At 32.0% G+C, this 21,366-nt stretch overlaps 1 protein-coding gene across 2 annotated transcripts; it reads left to right on the plus strand.

Annotated features, from left to right (window-relative positions):
* Positions 1 to 3,450: 3,450 nt before the first annotated feature.
* LOC135134222 (ITG-like peptide) lies at positions 3,451 to 20,177 on the plus strand. 2 transcript variants are annotated; one of them, XM_064062852.1, is made up of 5 exons: positions 3,451 to 3,585; positions 11,660 to 11,801; positions 12,098 to 12,230; positions 18,529 to 18,770; positions 19,352 to 20,177. In XM_064062852.1, the coding sequence occupies exons 2-5, from the start codon at positions 11,667 to 11,669 to the stop codon at positions 19,484 to 19,486; spliced, it is 645 nt and encodes a 214-aa protein (XP_063918922.1). In that variant the 5' UTR covers positions 3,451 to 3,585; positions 11,660 to 11,666; the 3' UTR covers positions 19,487 to 20,177. The 2 variants fall into 2 exon arrangements, with proteins under 2 accessions (XP_063918922.1, XP_063918923.1); XM_064062853.1 differs by having other exon boundaries at positions 18,532 to 18,770.
* Positions 20,178 to 21,366: the final 1,189 nt, after the last annotated feature.

The following is a 21,366-nucleotide window of genomic DNA, read 5'->3' on the forward strand; positions in this document are numbered from 1 at the left end:
TGGAACATTCAAAATTTCAAAAATCGAAAAACCGAGAAATTGATACATTGAAAGATTGACACATCGAAAAATCGAAATATCAAAACAGAAAAATAGAACATTTGAAAATTCGAAGAACCAAATAATTGTAAATTCGAGAAATCGAAAAGTAAACAAAACGAAAATTCGATCTAACATCATAACGAAAATCCGATAAATCGGAAAACCTAAATTTCAAAAATCTAAAAATCGAAAATCAAAAACCGAAAAATCAAAAATTCGAAAATTGAGATTTCGAAAAATCGAAAAATCCAAGAATCGACATCGAAAAAACGAATATCGAAAGTCGAAAAATCAAAAATTCCAAAATCGAAAACTCGAAAAATGGAAAAATTGAAAAACCGAGAAATCAAAATTTAAAAAATTCGGTTATGGCAAAATCGAAAACTCGAAATATAAAAAAATCGAAAATTCGAAATTTTACGAATATGTAAAAGAAACGGGCACAGACCACAAACAGTCGAAAATAGGAGATCACTTTTTTCGAACTCTAGGGGTCATGAAACGTGAGAAAACGTGAAAGTAGCAAGTCGTCTGATGGACTCGATTACAATACTACCTTCCCTTACGCTCGGGAAATAAAAATAAATAAAAGAACAAAACGAGGAAAGATACAGAAGGAAGCTCGCATAATCACTTATTTTAATTAAAATTAATTCTTATTTTATTACCTACTCACTTTAGATAAAGCACACTTTATCATGTTTTCGTAATTAACCCGAGTTAATTAAGCGATCCAATTAGTAGCGAATACGACATAAATGTTGCACCACTTGTTATTTCGTGTTGCAATTAGATATGTACATGAATAAACTGCGGTAAAGTATTGCTTCACCTCACGGAGACTGTACAGAATGTTTAAAATATTGCCATATTTAGTGCCTCAGAAAATATTTCCTAGTACTTTGTGAAATTAAAGTAAACATAGATCGAAGATAAAATAAAGCAAGAAAAAATATATGAAAAAAATAAACAATTTCAAGCTCTTGTTACCGCAACGCATCTTCATTTTTTATACATATACATTCAGAAACAAAAGCTCCCTAACATTGTTAATACAAATCCGTGGAGGCGAAGTTTTGAAATTAAATTTCCTCTGGTATACCAACCTCCGAAACTGCTTTTTATCGCGCTCAAGCCCCACGAAGCTTTATTTACAAGAAAGTCGTCTTCAGCAACCTGACAGGAATGTAAGAACTTCAACAAAAAATCAATATATTGCGTTTTACAGCAATCATGGCAAAACTTCTCAAGCATGAAAAATTTAACATTCATGCGGAGAATATTAAAATGACGGATTTATCCTGACCTGACCTTTCGAAAAATGCCAGAAGCTTATATCCTTACGGAACTATTTCTAGTTCCGTAGATTATGGAAACCAGAACGTCTATCCTTTATGAAAAACAAGTTTTTTTCTCGAAGAATACAGCCGAAAGTGGGTCATATTTCAGTGCTCCGGCGAATCGGTAAACAAATGTACAGGCAGTTTTATTTCTGTTTTTACAACTTTCATGTTATACCTCCATAATCCCTCGTATAAAACGAATAAATCTCATGGGCGATTTATAGATGTTCAGCGTCGTGTTAAAATAGAAGAAAATGCGTCATCAGATCTCCTCTGAACCCGCAAAGCTTTTTTCCAAATGATCTCAACCGCCGTAATTACATTCTCGGTAATAATATTATTTAGTGGATGAAGAGGATTTAGGCCCCCATATTTCAGACAGAATAAACGGATTATAAATTGTGGTCCTGCAAGTACGAAAATAAGAAAGAAGAGACGGCCGACTAACAAAGTTTTTCAAATAATAAAGTTACAATTTTGATTTTAAAAATACTCAGTACGTACATCGCAAAAATGTTTATTAAACCTGATGTTATTTTTATTTCCAGTTCTGAATATCGTTTTTAGACATTTTTTAACAGCATGAAATGTTTTATTATAAAATAATAATAACACTGGTCAACAGCTAAACTCTAACTTTTATTATAGCAGTCAATTATTATTTAATTAGCAATTTTAAATGATATTATAAAGGGCTAAACCAAAACTTAGCTCTCATTTAAAAGTAATCTTAAAATATTATCCTTTGAAAAATACAAAAATCGTACTATTAAGTAATAGGAAACTTACTATAAGGTGTATTTTTTTGTAATCAAATTACTACAAACTTCTTGGGAAACAATAAGAAAACTACGTTTAGTAAGTAGAAGACATGTTATCATCATATAAAAAATTTAAAATTAACATATTCTTAAAAGTGCATTTTATACACTCGCACCTTGATTTTTTCCCCAAAAATTGTGACGACGTGAGTTACCATCATAGAGAACGCATCCATCTGGGCATTTTGTCGATAGAAAAACGTTACCAAGATCGATGGAATACCTAAATGACACCTAAATGCTCGCAGAATACTGCGGGACCATCAAGCGAGAGATCTCCAATAAAATCTATAGGAGGCAACCGAAAAAACGTCGGTCTTCGCTGTTTCTTTTGTTTTTTTCGTTTTTTAAACTACATTCGTTGTTTTTTTCTCATTTAAGGTTGTTCTTTTGTTAATACTACACTTTTTGCCGTTAAAGATACAAAAATTAAATTGTTTTACCTGATTTTCTGTTTCGAACATCAAATATGCATATTTTTTTTAATTGAGCTAAGTTATAAGATTTATGCTCTTTGTTACAAACACAGAGACAAATTAAACGAAAACATTACAATTATGTCAAAGTTAGAGAGAAAAAATTAAATTTTGTTGACCAGTGTAATTAATACACTTCCTACTTCAGAGGTATCGTAATTATTAGTGACTGTTAGTTTCAAGCACGAACATAAAAAAAATTGGTAATCATGTGTAATCGTATATGATTACTATTTTTTTATAGGTACATAAATACAACAGTAAATAGTTCATTGGAGAAAAACAGAAGTGAATATTTTTAATTATAATTATGCCCAGAGGCGACATAATGGTAGACCATTCTTTATAATAGGTACTTGCCTCCAAAATTTCAAGTATGTAGCTTGAAAAAGTGAAAATTAATTGTTATCAAAAATCTTGCACTTTAAATCTTTAAATAAGAAAAAACTAAATAAATTAACACTTCACCCAAAGCCACGTGGGCGTTTACACAAAATTAATTTTTCAATAAAATATTCTACTAATGCTACATAAATTACTAGAAACTTTTTCCTTCTTGCTTTTGCAGTTGCTTTAAGGGACCTTTAATCATCAACGTGAAAACTACGATCACATTATTATCGCTAATGGAATAGTTCTCCCAGAAATCATTATTCCAAATATTGGTGCGCTTAAAAGCTTCCTTATTCAACATGGCCACCCACGCCGTGATCCTGCCCGATCCTGGCCGACCGGCGCCGAGGTGAGAGCATATAACTGAAAGTCCTGTATGGATCCAGACTGCAGTAGCGTGCCGTAACAGCCACCCTTGAACTAGCACTAGGGTTGTAAGTGTGACGTACAGTTGGTTCGGGGGTGCATTCCTGTTCATTAACAAAAACCATCACTTCGTAAACTCAAGGGGTAAGTAGAATAAAACGATACGAAAGGGGGAATTATGAATGAAACTGAATGTGCAGTGTATGAAGTAAAGAAGTAATAACGTCTTTATTATCTTGGCACTTTTTCAACCCCTTCTTTGTTAGCTTTCCATTTTTCAACCTCGTTCTGGCGCGTAATGGAGCTGTCGACACTTTTATTGCATAAAAATGTTCAAAGGGTACGGTTCTGCGTTAAAGCCGTAAATTTTGTTACTATGGTACTTTTATTAGTGTTGATATTGTGCTGAACTTGAATAAAGTTTTAATGAAGAATGAGGGGTAAAGTTTAAAAAAGTTCGTCAGTTTTAGCGCGTAAATTTAGATGCGGCACGTTCATTAATGAGGGTGAGAGAACTCATAATTTCTCGTTTACTACAATGTGGTAACTTGTATGCAGAAATTTCTCGGAGGAACAACTTGCAAAATCTAATATAAATTCCCATTTGACATAAACGGACTTATTTCTACTTACAACTAGAAACTTGAAACAACGTCTTAGTGCTTTACGAGTTTGCTGACGTTCATGAACATAACGTAATCCCTGGAAAGTTATTTGCATTACAATCATTAAAACTTAGTTTAGACATTTATGGAACGGCGTTAAGAGCTTTTTAGCATTTATTAATTTTGCAAAAAGCTTAAGCACATCGTTCTACATCTTTATGAACCGTAGGAATTTACACAACTTTAAAACAAAACAACTTTTTATTTTATAGTGTCATTTGAAATAAGCTTTCTGCTTTTTATAGAACTTTTCTTATACAGAGTTGTGAAGAGATTTTCTAACATTATGTCGTCTGATTTAGCATTTGCCATTCCACACTTCTTATGACGTCACTTAGCATATCAAGGCTACTTAGCACGTTTCATGGTAATGCACACTCGAATAAACTGTTTATTTGGTGTTTAGGAACGCTTCGCAAACTTCGCTACATGAGATGAACGAGCCTGGAGTCGTCTTCGAATATCCTTCTGGACTTCTTTTTCTATAATGTAGCGAGATACGAGCACAATGCGCTAAAAAATAAAGATAAACACGTATGATTTACATAAAATTTAACACAAATAGGAGAAGTTTTTTTGGTAATTGTTTAATTATACTATGCTGATGCGACAGCAACCCTGCTGTAAACAAGTCCAGAGCATAATTAAGTTTAAATTTCAAATGTTTTGCACCAACAAAAAGATCTATTAAGGGAGATAATTAAAAACAAACATAGAAGAGTTTACAAAAAATAAAAAATGATTGTATTTTTCGTTGCTGGAGGGGCCAATTTGGAAAATGTTATACTATAACGGTTTCGACGCTACTGTTCGATATGTCATTAAATCTGGTTTTCAGTCCAAGTCAAATATACAACATAAATTTTTTTTAACTTGGTCCAAAATTATTACCTATTATAATATGATGTATTCTATAAATTTACATTCGCAGTTTAGTTAGCATATATCGGGTGTCCCAATTTAATATTTGAATTATTTACGAGAAATTTCAGTGCAACAGATACATCTGCGACACCCAGTATATGGAAAATAAATTTAATTATATCGCTGAATTTAATTAATGGTCTGCATGTCGAGAACATGTTTTTTTGAAAACATATACAGAGTCCGGCTCCCTAATTTCTCATTAATTAAGTATATTAGGTATATTAGAGATCTGTGGAAACTCTTCTATACATTTTTATATGCCCTAACTGCATTCTTCGGAGACATTTATTTCCTCTGTTTCTTTACATTCATTTAGATGATATATAATTATTATTGTTTACTACCAAAAATAAAATACCAATGCGTATTTTTAATTAATACGTATTATTAGCTGTTTTATTTCTAATGGTATCACAAGTTTTGCCACGAGTGTAAGTACAAGCGAGTTGGGAACAGTAAACAATGTTTGATTATGACATGCTGATGTCATAGATGACAGAAGCTGCTAGAGCAAACAAATTCATAACATCGTATCCAAAGTTTGTTCTATATAAACACAATTTGTTTCATCGAAAACTTCCAGAAAATATTCCCGTAAAGATTTCACTTCTTTGAAGAAATAAAGTTTATACCTACAACAAGAATGGGGACGTACATAACCATGTACATATACGTCACTATATACAGAGTGACCCAACGGTTATTTAACATGGAATATCGAAAAAGTTCTTACACACAATTAAAATAGAACTCATTTAAAGCTACAGTTTACAATAATTATATTGTACTACATATTGCATATATTTGAAAATGAAAGTCCCTAATTTTGAGAAAAATTTTTAGTTACCTTTCTTTAACATACATTTGCCAAGAGTAGTTATATGATGCAGTTTCTAGGACAGTTTGACCTCATTTGACCTGCCTTAGAAACGGCATCATTTTCTGCCGACCATTTGGATTTATTTTAGAACCCTCATCCATTTTTGGCGATCAATTTGACCTGTCTTAAAACCGGCATAATTTTTTGTCGATCTGTCTTACTTAAACAAGGTATAGTACTATTTATACCAAGTAATTAAATAGTTTTTCAAACGCGGCACCACATGTTTTATGATATTTTAAAACTCGTTTCGAAATAGACAGGGTGTTCATGACGCTTATGTCGGCAGTGAAACTGAAACTAGAGCAGAAGTTAAAAATTTACCCGATCTAAAAAGAAAGTTTATTTAGAAATGACTCTGAAAATGTGGTCGTATCCGAACTGCGGTGCAAATTTTGCTCAAATATCAATTCGGAAAAATATTATAAATTTAAATCTTGAAAAAAACTAAATCCAAACTGTAATTTTTACATAAAAATAAAAAAAAAAAACGGTACATTGAAAAAGATGTAGTTTTTAGACAGATGTTCATAGAATCTAAAATTAGCGAGTAGCAAAATTTTGTGAAATGTGACAGATACAAATTTGTTAGTGTCATATAATTTTAGCTTATAAGATACTGCATATATCGGCCGCAGATTAGAAATGTATCGCAGTTCGGACAGGCCAGAAAATGTTACAAAAGACAGGTTTTCCATGTAAATAATATGAGAAGACAATTTGCAATTTAAATCACACTGTATAAATCAGTTAAATCACTGTTTAATTTTTTTTATGCTTTTGCCAAATCAATTCTGTTTAGATAAAAATACGTTGAACACTGTTGATCAAAAAGCAACGTTTGAAATCAGGTTTTTACTTTTTTAAGAAGGAATATACGGGCTGAGTCAGTAAGCACGCGGTCCTCGATATCTCACTAATTATTACAGATAAAAAAAAGTCAGAGAATAAAATTGTACGGCTCTTTGAGTAGAATACATTAAAATTATTTTCGGCTATACAAAGTGTTTTGTTTTCGAGGTTTAGTTAGTTTAGTTTTTTATATATTCTTTTTAGCCTCTTCCGGGGCTTTATAACCAGAAGTTATTTTTTAAATTCCGTTGCGTCGTTGCCACGTTATTCCAATTTTTTTAAATTTTTTAGCAATTGTCAAAAAAATCACATTAACGTTATTTTTAAGAACTGTGTTGCAATATTTTATGGAAAGTAAACAAGGATTCGCTCTTTGTTGTGATATCAATTAAATAAAATTTTAATATATAGAGTGTTCATAGAAAAATTAACTTTAGAACTTTCAAATATCGATACATATTTCAATTTTTTCAAATAGAGCACCCTAGATATTTTTTACTGAATCTTACTCTATTTTTTGTTTTCTTTCTTTCAGTGAGTCGATGTGTCCCTTAACCAAGTAAAAAATCTCAATAAATGTCAACTTTAAATATAAAAAATACTCAGCAAAAAATAAAGAAAACAAAAAACAGAACAAGATGCTATAATAAAATACAGGGTGTTCTATTTGGAAAAAGTGAAATATAGGTATTTGCAAAACCCAATTTTATTTATACCACAATAAAGCGCATATTTATTTCTCGACAGAGTGTTGTAATTCAGATTCTAAAAATAACCCTAAAAAATTTCAACAAAACTGGGATATCTCGTCAACCTAGCATCGAAATTTCTAAAATAACCTGTGGTTATAAAACCTAAGAAGGGGTCAATCAAGATATATAAAAATATTTGGGATATTCATTCTATTGCAAAAAACTAAGTTGTGTGTTACGCCGTAAAAACAGATCACTCTGTGTAGTTGAAAATAATTTTAGTCTAGAACTTTCTTTCTATTTTTAATAATAAATAATGAGATATCGAGGAGCGTGTGCTCAGTGACTCACCCTGTATTTCTATTGAAATACATAGGATGTCAGTTACCTTTAAAAAAATACAACTACGTTGTGTAACTTTCAAACGAAATACTCTGTATATTTGAAAACATTTGAAATATAGCCCTACCACTACTTCTGACGCAACATGTAAAAAAATGTGTGAATTGCGAAAAAAAATTAATAATGAACTTTTTTTTTATTGATTTAACAACATTTTTGTTCTTAATTATCATCAAATAAAAACAAAATCAATAAAATCGTATAGGTACATATACTAGCTGACCCGGCAAACGTTGTTTTGCTATATAAATTATTTCTAGTGAATACGGTAGTTAAATAAAAAATTAAATTGAAATAAATAAATTATAATATATATAATATATTCAACAGCCATCTTGCAACCTTATATGTGGATGAAAGTAAAGATACTAATATCGTTATTAACAAATGGGGGTTGGTGGTAGAAGGGTGAAAGTTTAGGGTTATTTGTATTTTTTGATGCCAAATCTTAACAAAATAGAAATACAAAATTTTGTTCAAAAAATAAAGAAAACATTTTTTGGGTGGGCCATCCTTATCACTTAGGGGTATAAAAAATAGTTTACAACCTATTCTCCGATCTACCGAATATACATAAAAAATTTCATTTTGGAGAAGTTTGGTTACAAACACTGTGACACGAAAATTTTACATATTAGAAAGGTTTAAAACAGGTTTGATAGGCCGTAAAGAGAAAGTTTTTCGGCCGATCTGACAAATCACATGAGGCCGAAAAAGTTCTCTTTGGTCGTGGCGCATACACATGTAAAAAATCCTAGTTAAATTTGAAAAAATAATTATGAAACATTACTTCATTGAAACACAACAAACAATTTAAAAATGTAACAATATTGAACTATAATAACATTAATAAGTACTTTAATAAACTTTGTTTCGTAGGTATGCAGATATGTATTTACGTTTTTGAGGTTAGAAAACTGTTGCTTTTTTTGTCGGACTAAAACCCTGAAGGATTTGCAACAAAATCGGAAGTCTATCTTGCCTTTCTAATTAAGAGAATGTATATACTAAACTCACTTGACATACATCTAGTAAAACTTTTATGACTTAAGCAGCTTAAGCCAAACCACCTTTAGAAGTCAAACTGGCTATTGTATAACTTAACTCATTGACATATACGTAGTGAAACTTTGCAACACCATTATGACAACAATGGACAATAATAATTCTTGCGGTTCGGGTCCACAAATCTTACAATAGCCAATTTGACTTATAAGGGTGGTTTGGCTTAAGCCGCTTAAGTTATAGAAGTTTTACTAGGTGTATGTCAAGTGAGTTTAGTATAAGAAAGACTATTTTGTGACAAATATTTGAAAACCAATCTCATCTCACTTCATAAATGTTTAAAATATTCGATCCCTCATGTTGCAGTATTCTTTATAATTGTGATAAGCCAATAGTTCATCTTATTGTTAAGGTAATTTGGTAGGATATAAGAATTCACCTGCCTAAAGGTGCTTCATTAAAGAAAATGTAAGGTAAACAGACAAAGACTTGGAAGAAAGGTTAGCAGATATGACACTCCAGTCCAAAAAGTAATTTTGACAGTTGAGTCCGAAAAAGTAACATTTTAGGGCCACTTTGATCGCCTAAAAAATATATTTTTCAAAAGGTTTAAATATGGTGTCAGAAGTTTCGCTTAAAAATTTATATGATGGAGGTGACTTAGAAATGATCAATCCTATCAACATGCTTGATTGATAAATATTCTACACTAATGTTAGATGATAATTGTTTATTGGGACACCTGTGTATGACTGTTTATGTATTACTTAAGTCGACCTGAGATTATGCCAGTTTAAACGTAGTGTTTGCCACGCGGGACACTGTATGTGAGAACTCGTGGAATAATTTAGAACTAGACCTCCCTCAGGCGATCGTTTATAATCTTTAGCATGATTATCGAGATTTATAACACCATATTTTTCTAAACTAGTGATTAATATACATATATATTTGGAAATGTCCATGATCAGAATATAATCGCTAAAAATCGTATTTCTAAATCACGTTTAAGTTTTATTTTTGGTGCATGATGACTTCCAGACTTCCTGCTTTTAGATCCATTCTTCCACACTTGAAATGTCATCATTACTGCCAGTGTAAAACCGGCATAAAATGTGTTTCTCTAACGGAACCCTATTTCGTGGTGATTTGATTTTCGGTGGCTGGACGGTTTCATTCTGTTTACTGAGATAGAAAACAAAACTCTGTGATCTAATCGAGATTTTTGGAAACCAGAAGATCCGAGTCAAATCTATGTGAGACGTTAACATCCAGTTCCGAAGTACGCATCATATTTTACCCTTATCCAACCACCCTACACTAATATAGGACCTACAAACTTTTACATTTATTAACGGTTTGTAAAACAGCATGAGCATGAATGAATACATAATTTCGTTGTGTTGAAAACACCTAAAAAACAAACCTTATCAAACACGCCAAAAATGTAGATAACACTGGTCAACAGCTAAGCTCTAACTTTTATTATAGCAGCCAATTATTATTTAATTAACAATTTTAAATGATATTATAAACGGCTAAACCCAAACTTAGCTCTCATTTAAAAGTAATCTTCAATATTATTCTTTGAAAAATACAAAAATCGTACTATTAAGTAATAGGAAACTTTCTATAAGGTGTATTTTTTTGTGATCAAATTGCTACAAACTTCTTGGGAAACAATAAGAAAACTACGTTTAGTAAGTAGAAAACATGTTATCATCATATAAAAAATTTAAAATTAACATATTCTTAAAAGTGCATTTTATGTATTCGCATCTTGATTTTTTCCCCAAAAATTATGACGACGTGAGTGACGGACATAGAGAACGTTTCCATCTCGGCATTTTGTGGATACACAAAGGTTACCAAGATCGATGGAACCCCTAAATGCTCGCAGAATACTGCGAGACCATCAAGCGAGAGATCTCCAATGAAATCCATAGGAGGCAACCGAAAAAACGTCGGTCTTAGCTGTTTCTTTTGTTTTTTTCTTTTTTTAATCTACAATCGTTGTTTTTTTCTTAATTATGGTTGTTCTTTTGTTAATACATCACTTTTTGCCGTTAAAGATACAAAAATTAAATAGTTTTACCTGCTTTTTTGTTTTTAATATCAAATATGCATTTTTATTTTTAATTGAGCTAAGTTGTAAGGTTTGTGCCCTTTGTTACAAACACAGAGACAAATTAAACGAAAACATTACAATTATGTCAAAGTTAGAGAGAAAAAATTGAATTTTGTTGACCAGTGTAATTGCTTTCCATGCTGGCGTTTTTATTATTATGATTTTGTTTTATCAACACCAGAATTTGGTGGTCGTCACTTTTTAATTACTTCAAAGCGTATCGCACGAACGTTAAATTCCCCGAGGGATAAAAAACTGAGAAAAAAGCATTCAACTCACTACCAGAGAAGCAAATTTAAAAAGTGACAAAAGGCTAAAAATAATAGCATTTGAGTGACAGCTACATTAAACAGAAAACAAAACAAGGGTAAATCATTTATGAGAAGAGGCTCTTCGTCCACCAATTTTAACACGACAAAAAATGCCACCCCTTCAGTTGTTATCGATTTTATGTCCCACTCGGCATTGTTTATTCACCGTGCACGTCATATGTAATAAAAAATTTCAGTATCATAACAGTTTCATATTTAGTTAATTAAAACCAGCTCCGAGGCAAATATCCAAAACAATATCAGAATATTCACCCCGCATTGTCCTGGTCGAATAAAACTTGTAATAGTATATTTGCTGGATAAAGCAATTCAGAAAATTGTTTTCGTATTTTCAGACTCAAGATGCGTTCTCTCATCATATTATTTATGGCTTGCCTTTTGGGTCATAAAGCACACGCTTGGGGAGGACTCTTCAATAGATTTTCCCCAGAAATGCTAGCGAATATGGGGTACGGAGGCCACGGAGGGTTTATACAGGTGAGGATTTAATTAATTTACTACGTAAACAATCAATACACCCAAGACAAACATGTTAGCGGTAAGCCTTTCTTCGTATTGATTCTCCCACCTTGCGAAACGACGACTAGTGTTTTCGTTTAAGAAAATACCCAATATTCACTATAAACCGCTTTGTTTTTCTTTTTCTCTAACGATATTATTTTTTCTCGTTTTCCCTCGAAACGAACACAATTTTCTCCAAACCCCCGATGTCGTGCCGAGTCGGAGCAAAATTGAATGAAAGAAACTAAAACTGCAATAAAATGTCGTTTCAGAGAACCGGCGAAGGAGATGAAGGCATATTAGAAGAATATGCTAGCGAAGGTGACGAAGAACCGTGCTATGGAAAACGCTGTACTGCCAACGAGCACTGCTGCCCGGGCTCCGTTTGTGTCGACGTAGATGGAGGTAATATCGTTGAATTACGCCGTTTCCTTTTTACGCCCCAATAATGTAACTACACTGAAGAAAACCAGATAAATCTTAGAAAAGAACGTAAAAGCGTGGGCCTTCCATACGATGGGGAGGAAGCACGTGATGTGTGCGGAAAATTGTCGTAAAGGATGTCTTATTACGCTACTTCTTGGAAGTTGCAGGAATTGTAACTTCCTTAGAAAATTTATTATATTCATTTCGTTGAACTGAGCAAGTCGTGGAAAGTTTTGCTAGTATAATAGAGTTCAGGAGTTTACATAAAAATGGCACTGACGAACAACCGACGCGAAAACAAATATAAAACACAAATAGGGTTCTAACTATAAGGTTCAAATCAAATAAAACGACAATGAATTTTAAATAAAAATACGCAACATGGTATTACATTTATATATAACACGAGTTTGAAAATCGCAGCTAACTCTAACCCCATTTTTTAACATGCGTATATTTTTCAATCTACCAATGTCATAATAACTTGATGTGAAAAATACCGGCAAGATAAAATCTGTTGGCACATTTTTTTATTATCAAATATAATAATAAATAAATATTTAACGTATTTAGTTAAGACTGAAATTTAAAAAAAACATTTTTTTTGTATTTTGCATTAATGACTACATAAATGTTTATTTTCTTTATGACTACTTCCAATTTTCACATTTTTTTAAACCTGTTTCTTGCTAAACGGTATTCAGATTTCTTCTAAAAATAGAAGCATATAATTTAGGAAGCATAATTTTGGAGGCTGATTACAATCTAAATTCATTAAACATCTATCAAATGGCAGTATTTCGATGTATTTAGACTTCTTCTAAAAACAGCATCACTAGGACTACAAATCTTAAAGAGAAAGAAAAATAGTAGATGTAGAAATCACGACAAATTATCACTCGAATTGTTCATAACATTTTTTAAAGGTATCGTTCAGAAGCGAAAACTTGTTTAGACTTCTGCTAAAAATAGTTTGGTCTGTGTTTGCAGACAGTATCAGAAACTGATACTACGATGCAATTCAACTGCTTCTAAAAACATTTCGTTTCTTAGATTTTGTTCAAGACCATCTTTGACCAAAAATAAAAAAAATGTATTCATGTTTCTTCTGAAAATAAAAGTGTATAATTTTGGAAATGTCATTTTCGAGATTGATGACAAACTAAATTCATTTTAGATTTAAAATATTTAACAAGTTCGGGGAAAAAAAATCTATCAAATGGCAGTAGTAGATTTCTTCTAAAAACAACATTAGTATGTAAGTCTACATATTCTCTTAAAGAGAAAAGAGAAGTAGTACAGGTAGAAATCAGAAATGACGGCAAATTATCTCTCGAATTATTACTAAAATTTTTTAAAAGTATCGGTCAGAAGCAAAAACTTGTTTAGATTTATTCTAAAATTAGTTTCGTTTATATTTGCAGACATTATCAGAAAGTGATACTACGATGCATTTCAACTGCTTCTGAAAAATATTTCGCTTCTCAGATTCCGTTCAAGACCATCTTTTGACCAAAAATGAAAAAAATTCTATTCAAATTTCTTCTAAAAATAGAAGCATTTAATTTTCGTAACGTTCTTTTGGAGATTGATTATAAGCTAAATCCATTTTAGGTTTAAAATATTTAATAAGTCAGAGAAAAAAAAATCTACCAAATGGCAGTATATACGAGTAGACTTCTTCTAAAAACATCACTAGGACTACATATTCTCTTAAAGAGAAAATAGAAGTAGTAGATATAGAAATCACGGCAAATTATCTGATGAATTATTAATAAAAAATTTTAAAAGTGCGGTTTAGAAGCGAAAGTGTGTTTAGATTTCTTCTAAAAATAGTTTCGTTTATGTTTGCAGACAGTGTCAGAAAGCGACAATAAGATACATTTCAACTATTTCTAACAAATATTTCGTTTCTCAGATGCCGTTCAAGACAATTTTCTAAGTAAAAATAAAAATATTGTATGTAGGTTTCTTCCTTCTAAAATTAGAAGTATATAATTTAGGGAGCGTATTTATTTTTGGTAAGTGATTCGCACCTAAATTCATTTTGGGTTTAAAATTTTTAACCAATTAGAGAAAAAAATTGTATGAAATAACAGAAATCTACATATATTTCTTCTAAAGACAGCATTACTAGGACTACTAGAAGTAGTAGACGTAGAAACGACGGCAAATTATCTTTCGAATTATTAATAAAAAAACTTTAAGGTACCGTTCAGAAGCGAAAACTTGTTTAGATTTCTTCTAAAAATAAGTAGTTTCGTTTGAGTTTGCAGACAATAACACATCGTGATAATAATAAGTGATAGTACGATGCATTTCAACTACTTCAAAAAAATATTTCGCTTCTCAGATTCCGTTCCAAACAATTTGATGATCAAAAATTAAAAAATATGTTCAGATTTCTTCTAAAAATAGAAGCATATAATTTTGAAAACGTTGAAAATCCTCAAATGGCACTATTTTAATGTATATAGGCGTCTTCTAAAAATAGCATCATTAGGACTGCATTTTCTATTAAAGAGAGAAGAAAAGTTGTAGATATAAAAATCACAGCAAATTATGTTTTGAATTATTAATAAATTTTTGTAAAGGTATCATTCAAAAGTGAAAGCTTGTTTATTTTTCTTCTAAAAATAGTTTCGTTTGTGTTTGCAGACAATATGAGAAAACGATAATACGACACACTTCAACTAATAGTAAAAAATATTTTGCTTCTCAAATTCCGTTCGATACGATCTTCTAACTAAAAATAAAAAAAGTGTATTCTGATTTCTTCTAAAAATAGAAACATATAATTTAGGAAGCGTATTTTTGGAGAGTGCTTACATGCTAAATTCATTTTGAGTTTAAAATATTTAATAAATTAGAGAAAAAACATCTATCAAATGGCAATAGTTTGATACATATAGATTTCTTCTAAAAATAGCATCACTACAACTATATTTTCTCTTAAAGGTAAAAAAGAAGTTGTAGATGTAGAAATCACGGCAAATTATTATCTTTTGAATTATTAATAAAATTTTTAAACGTATCATTCAGAAGTAAAAGCTTGTTTAGATTTCTTCTAAAAATAGTTTCGTTTGTGTTTGCAAACAATACCAGAAAGCGATAATACGATACATTTCAACTACTTCTAAAAAATATTTCGCTTCTCAAATTCCATTCAAGGCAATCTTCTAACTAAAAATAAAGTGTTTTCAAATTTTTTCTAAAAATAGAAGCATATAATTTAGGAAACGTACTTTTGGAAGACGATTGCAAGCTAAATAGGTTTAAAATTTTTAACAAATAAACGAGAAAAATATCTATTTAATTGCAGTAGTTTGGTGTATAGACTTCTTCTAAAAACAGCGTCACTCGGACATATTTCATCTTAAGTAAGATACACATAAAAATAGATTTAACTTATTAATATAAAAATCTGCGGGTATCGTTCAGAATAATCTTTAAGCAAGCGAAAAAAATATCTGATTTCATCTGATCCACCACCCGTTGTCACACCTTAATAAAAAATGGATGTCTGGGGTAAAAACCAAGGCGAATACATAAACCACAAGTACAGGAGTATGTTACCTACATTATTTCTAAATTTTATTTCGCTTTTACAATTTTGCTAATGGAAAACTTGAGAAGGAAAAGTGGAAGAACTTTCAACCGAACTGCTATTTTACCGACAATAAATGGTAAAAAATTGTTAAAATTCCAGTCGCTATATTTTTTGCGGTAATGTGTGTTAAAACTTTTGTTATTTATTCAAACTTTTTGAACGAAATTACATTGCTGGCAACTTCTGATAAAAAACGGTACGTGGGAATTCAATAATAAATTGAACTCTACGTCAGAGCAATCCCAAACTGCCTTCTGCATAATTTAAAAGTAATTTATTTTTTATTTTCTAATCTCATAGTTCTCAATGAGAGGTACTCGCAGGAAAAGATTTAACAAATAATGGAATGATGTTTTAATTGTTTCAAGTTTGGGAAATATTAAGTGATAGAATAACAAACACAGAAGTACAATAGATACGAACCCTTTTTTTACCTCCCGAGCATAGCAAATATTCCTATAGCTGTGATTTATGAATCCATTTCGTGTTTTCACGATGTCAATATATTCTTCGTTCCGCCATGGAAACTTCTGGCGCGTTGATTTAGTAAGTCGTTTGGGAATCATTGCATTTGCTGCAGTAATGATTAAATTTGGGAATTTCTCAGTTTTAATGACTCCGTAAGGGAATTAATAATTAAAATTAACTGGAAAGTAGGTCGGATGTTGCTTGCAGTCGGTCTACCTTCATTTCAAGTTAAATAATGGATCGAATTTGTAAAGAGTGAGGTTCACTAAATTAAACAATAATGAATAAGTAAGCGGAGTCTAAAAATATGTGTGTAACTGTCAATCCATGTAAAAGATAAAAGTTTGAGAGACCGAGATTAGATCTACACCACTCCCACACCTAATAAAAACCGGAATTTTTCAGGTTTAGTAGCTATATAAGGGTTTCGAATAATGGATGAGTCGACAAAATTTTGTGTTCCTTTTTGAATTAGGAAGGTAGATCGTATGACTGCTTCAGTTGTAGATTGATCGAAAACATCCACAGTGATAACACTGACCTGTTTTTTTTTTTATTTCAGTTGAATTAAACGTCGATACATTTTCGGATTCAAATTAACAGTCGATATTTCGTACAATAACTGATCCAAGTAAACAGATAAAACCGTATTCCAACCACACGCAAAGTTTTATTACAAATATTTACACTGTTCAACTAGTGGAATAATCCATCAAGTTTAATAGGCGTCAACATTGCTATCTTCTAGAAGTGTTGTAGCTGTTTTGTCATTGCTCAGCCCCATAAAATTTTTCGTATGACCATGACACCACCGGCCAACGTAACTTCTCGTTAGGCCATCCCACATCACAAGGGAAAGGAAAGTGCATAATTTATAAAGAAACACGCTCCCACAGCAACTGAGTTTAATTCACTTTTCTTGTTTTTATACGGACCTAATGTACGATAAAATAGAAACAGAAAACTTTCCTTAGCTTTCTGAAGTAGTTATTTCCGAAAAGACTCACTAATTTCCTTAAAATGTTGATGAACTAGTGTTTTGCTGGACGCACCATAAAATAACGTTATAGAAAAGTTTTACCAAAATTTACATTATTCACACATTACGTTTTTTCGTTATCGGTTGCTACACCACTAAAACATGGTCCATTTATTATTAACGGGATAAGTACTCAGTTCTACACAAGTCGATCAATATTGACTAAAATGGAGGAGTTATTATTAATATTATCATTATTATTATTAAAGCTAACTTTAATAAAAGCAAGGGCCTCGAGCTTCGTATGAAACTAGAGAATTACAACATTAAATATGTATGACTAGTTGTACTTCATTCAATAATTTAAATAATTTGGTTCTGCAGATGTGTATAAAGAAAATAACACGCAGATATGTTTCGGAAGGAAAATGTCCATTTCGACTAATCAAAATATATATTTTAGCTCCATCTCCATCCCAGCATAAATATTGCATGCGCACATATCAATATTTATTACATCACTTTCTCGCTCCGTTAGCGTCACATTTGATAGTCATTTTATATTCTCGGTTGACTTCGCAAAGTGTTAAAACGGCGAAAAAATTTAATGGGAATTTAATCTGTCGTACTACAGAGTAATAATCTGCATATTTTCTGCCATCCCTCAAGCAGTGATGGACTTATTTTTTACTTCCTGAGCGTAAGCTTCTATGTACGAAATTCCCAAAAAACTTAAGAACTTGACTAAGCCAAAAACAGTATCGCAACTCATGGTAAATTTTTAAGATGACATCATCGCTTTCGGTGACCATGAATAAAAAAATCGTTAATGATCTGCAACCTCTGAATCAATGTTAAGGTTACTTTGTAACACAAGTCCTGAGATTTAATTTGCCAAATTTATTTCCTTCAAAATAACCCATATTCCAGCAGACAAAAATAAATAGGTAGGTAACGAGGTATACATCAGATAACAATTAATGAACTGGCGTGACATCATCAGTTTTTAAAAGGAAGTAACCACCCAGGAAGTAGCAAACGCAAGCTTATTACTTGTGTTATTTTGTCTCACCTAATTACAAGATCTCGTTCCTTAAAAGAACACCACTTCATTAACTCCACCATAAACTTCTGTTTAATTTGCATAAGCCCACAAGAGAGCGAACAATATCCTAAACAAACTGCCAAATTATCGTAAAATGATTCCGCACTTGTTGCAGTAGTCGGATCCTGCTTATTTGCTTATGGGCGTAGAGTGGGCGAGTTGTGCAGAAGAGACAGCGATTGCGAATCAGGACTAGTTTGTGCGGAAGCAGAGCCAGTTGTATCCACAAGAGTCTGCAGGCCTCCAGTACATCAAGACAAACAGTACTCTGAACCTTGCAACATGTCAAGCGAATGCGACATTTCCAGGGGATTGTGCTGCCAGTTGCAGAGACGCCATCGACAAGCGCCAAGAAAGGTAACCACGCAAAATCACCTTAGAAAGTCTTACCGACGCAGAATTTATTGCACCCAACAACACTTTATAGCTGTTTTCTGGGTTCAAGCTGGTGTGGACTCACTTTCAGATTCCGACAGCGAACATTTTTCGAGCGAGTGATTAATTAAAGTGAACTCAAAAATGGGCGGAGGAAGTGAGCTATGTCGTGAATCAGTTAACTTAACTGACGTTAAACTAAAAACTGAATTAAAAAAATATATATTTCCGTTCAGTTCGCCTTGTTTCAAACAAAAAGAACACGTTCGTCAGAACACGAAGTTTCGGAAGTTTTATCGTCTCAGCTTAGAAAATAAAAAGTAACTTTTATCCATCCACGCCTCGTACATCTGAGATTAATGTGTCGCTCCCAAACTCATTTTGGCTGACAGCGGCAGCATTTCTCTGATTAATAAGTAAAAGTTGGAGCTTTTCTCCAAAACTTCGACACGTATTGCGCAAATCCAGCAAACAGCTAGTTAATCCTCTTTGTATTTGAATCAGGTCGTGACCTGATTGTCAGCTAGAATTGGGTCGATATAAACGAGTGTCAATTTTCGCAGGTCTGCTCCTATTTCAAGGATCCATTGGTATGCATAGGTCCAGTAGCATCCGATCAGATTAAAAGCACCATACAACACACCGCTGGAGAGAAGAGGCTCACGGGTCTTGCAACTTTCAAAAGACCCATGCATTAAATTCTTTCTTTCCCATGAAAACCCTGTACATTTCATCGTTACGTCGGAAGTTACGTCGTACGGTTTCATTGATTTTTACAATTTTCTTTAATGTACACTAATAAAGTAACGGTTTTATTGATTTGAGAAAGTTGGACTAACGTTATAGTTTCGAGCCCTCCAATAGAAACGTACAACGTAAGTTCTTGATAATCGCAAAACATAACATCCGTAAGCGTATTGATTTCAATTTTACGTATTGGCTGAGGTATTTATAGTGTTTAAGGTGTTTTCAATCAAATTTTAAATCTGGCCTAGATATAGTATTGAGAAAATAAAAATACATATCGTAGTACTTAATAGATGTAAGGAAGATTTTAATGATTGTGCTTCTCGTAGAACGCACAAGAATTATATTTTACAGAGTAATATTTCAGAACTTTTAACCGTCTAACTGTGATGATTTATTATTATTTGCGCCATGAAACCTTTCGCGATTAATCACCTTATCCTGAAGTTACGAATAATGGCAGAAAACAGCAGTGAATTAATCGCGGACGAGGCTTTCAACTATTGCTTCACATATTTGAGCGCAAACTTCTCGATGGAACGAGATTGATACATATCATAATATACATATCATAAATATATTGATGTTATATTACTTTACTGTGAAACATATACGAGATATTAAATAAATGTCTACAGCAAATATCTTTTATTACCCCTTCCACTCACTAGACATCGTCCTTAGAGAGTAATAGCAAAAGTATCGTCCACGTACCCCAACCACATTTTCAGATTAGTTCATGAAAAGATCTCGTTTTATGGAACACCTAAAAATTCCTCATCTTGTCTCGCTAAACCATTTCTTTAATGCAGTTCTACTGAATTTGTGACATTCAGACTAGTTGCTCGACGGGTAAGTTATTAAATTTGTCAGTTAATTACTCGGAAACCTTGGAACGTCGATACAGGATAGAACTATGATACACAGGATTTCAAACGTAAGTTCGAATTTAAATTTGTGGGTAAAAAGGTTGCCCCAAATCCAAACTTTGTTCGAGTTTATTATCAACGTTTTAGCAAGCGGTTTTTGAGAATCGAATGACAAGGTAGCTCTGCGAAACGGTGGTTAACCTTTTCGAAATAATTCTTCTGGTTTAAGATAACGACCTGATTTTACTTTTTAAATAGTGCAGCAAGAATAATGTTTTTCCGCATATTTTGCGTACCTATTTCTTTCTTAAAAAGTTGATTATGTGAATGACTTATTATTATTAGCTTTATTATTAGATAATAACTGCTACTTAAGTTTTAGACGTGTAGAGTATTTGATGCAAATTCTGGTCCTATCCCCCAACTTTTAACTGTTGAAAAACACCTACTTAATATATATATAACTTCTTTTCATTGATTTCTGTCTTTGTTAAAGTACTTTGAAGTAAATTTGGAAAAAGTTCCACAACAAAGTGTTAATCCATAACTATTTACCATAAAAAAATGGTGTTTCCCTCGCTTACTTATTATATTCACATAGTCACATATACTGCATTAGATTAAAAAAATGTCCAGTGTAGTGCAAGTAAAATTTCATTATGGCACACTCTATCAAGAATTTCAAACAAACAAAAATTCCATGGAGTTAAATTATACATTAATTCAAGTTAATGATTAAACCAAATTTAGTTAATAACAATTACATCATTTACTCAACACTCAACAAATCTACATAACACATAACACATATGAAATAAAGACAAAATACGGTCAAAATCACAATAATATTAAGACAAAGTAAACATTAAAGACTCCGATCATTTCTAAGCACGATTACATTAATTTAACTGATGATAATTTTTCAAGGTCCGTTCACTCATAATGGATCAACGTATAAGATA

The sequence above is a fragment of the Zophobas morio genome, unplaced genomic scaffold (genome assembly GCF_036711695.1).
Source record: "Zophobas morio isolate AGI-343-1 ecotype UQ-CSIRO unplaced genomic scaffold, CSIRO_AGI_Zmor_V1 ptg000023l, whole genome shotgun sequence".
NCBI lineage: Eukaryota > Metazoa > Arthropoda > Insecta > Coleoptera > Tenebrionidae > Zophobas > Zophobas morio.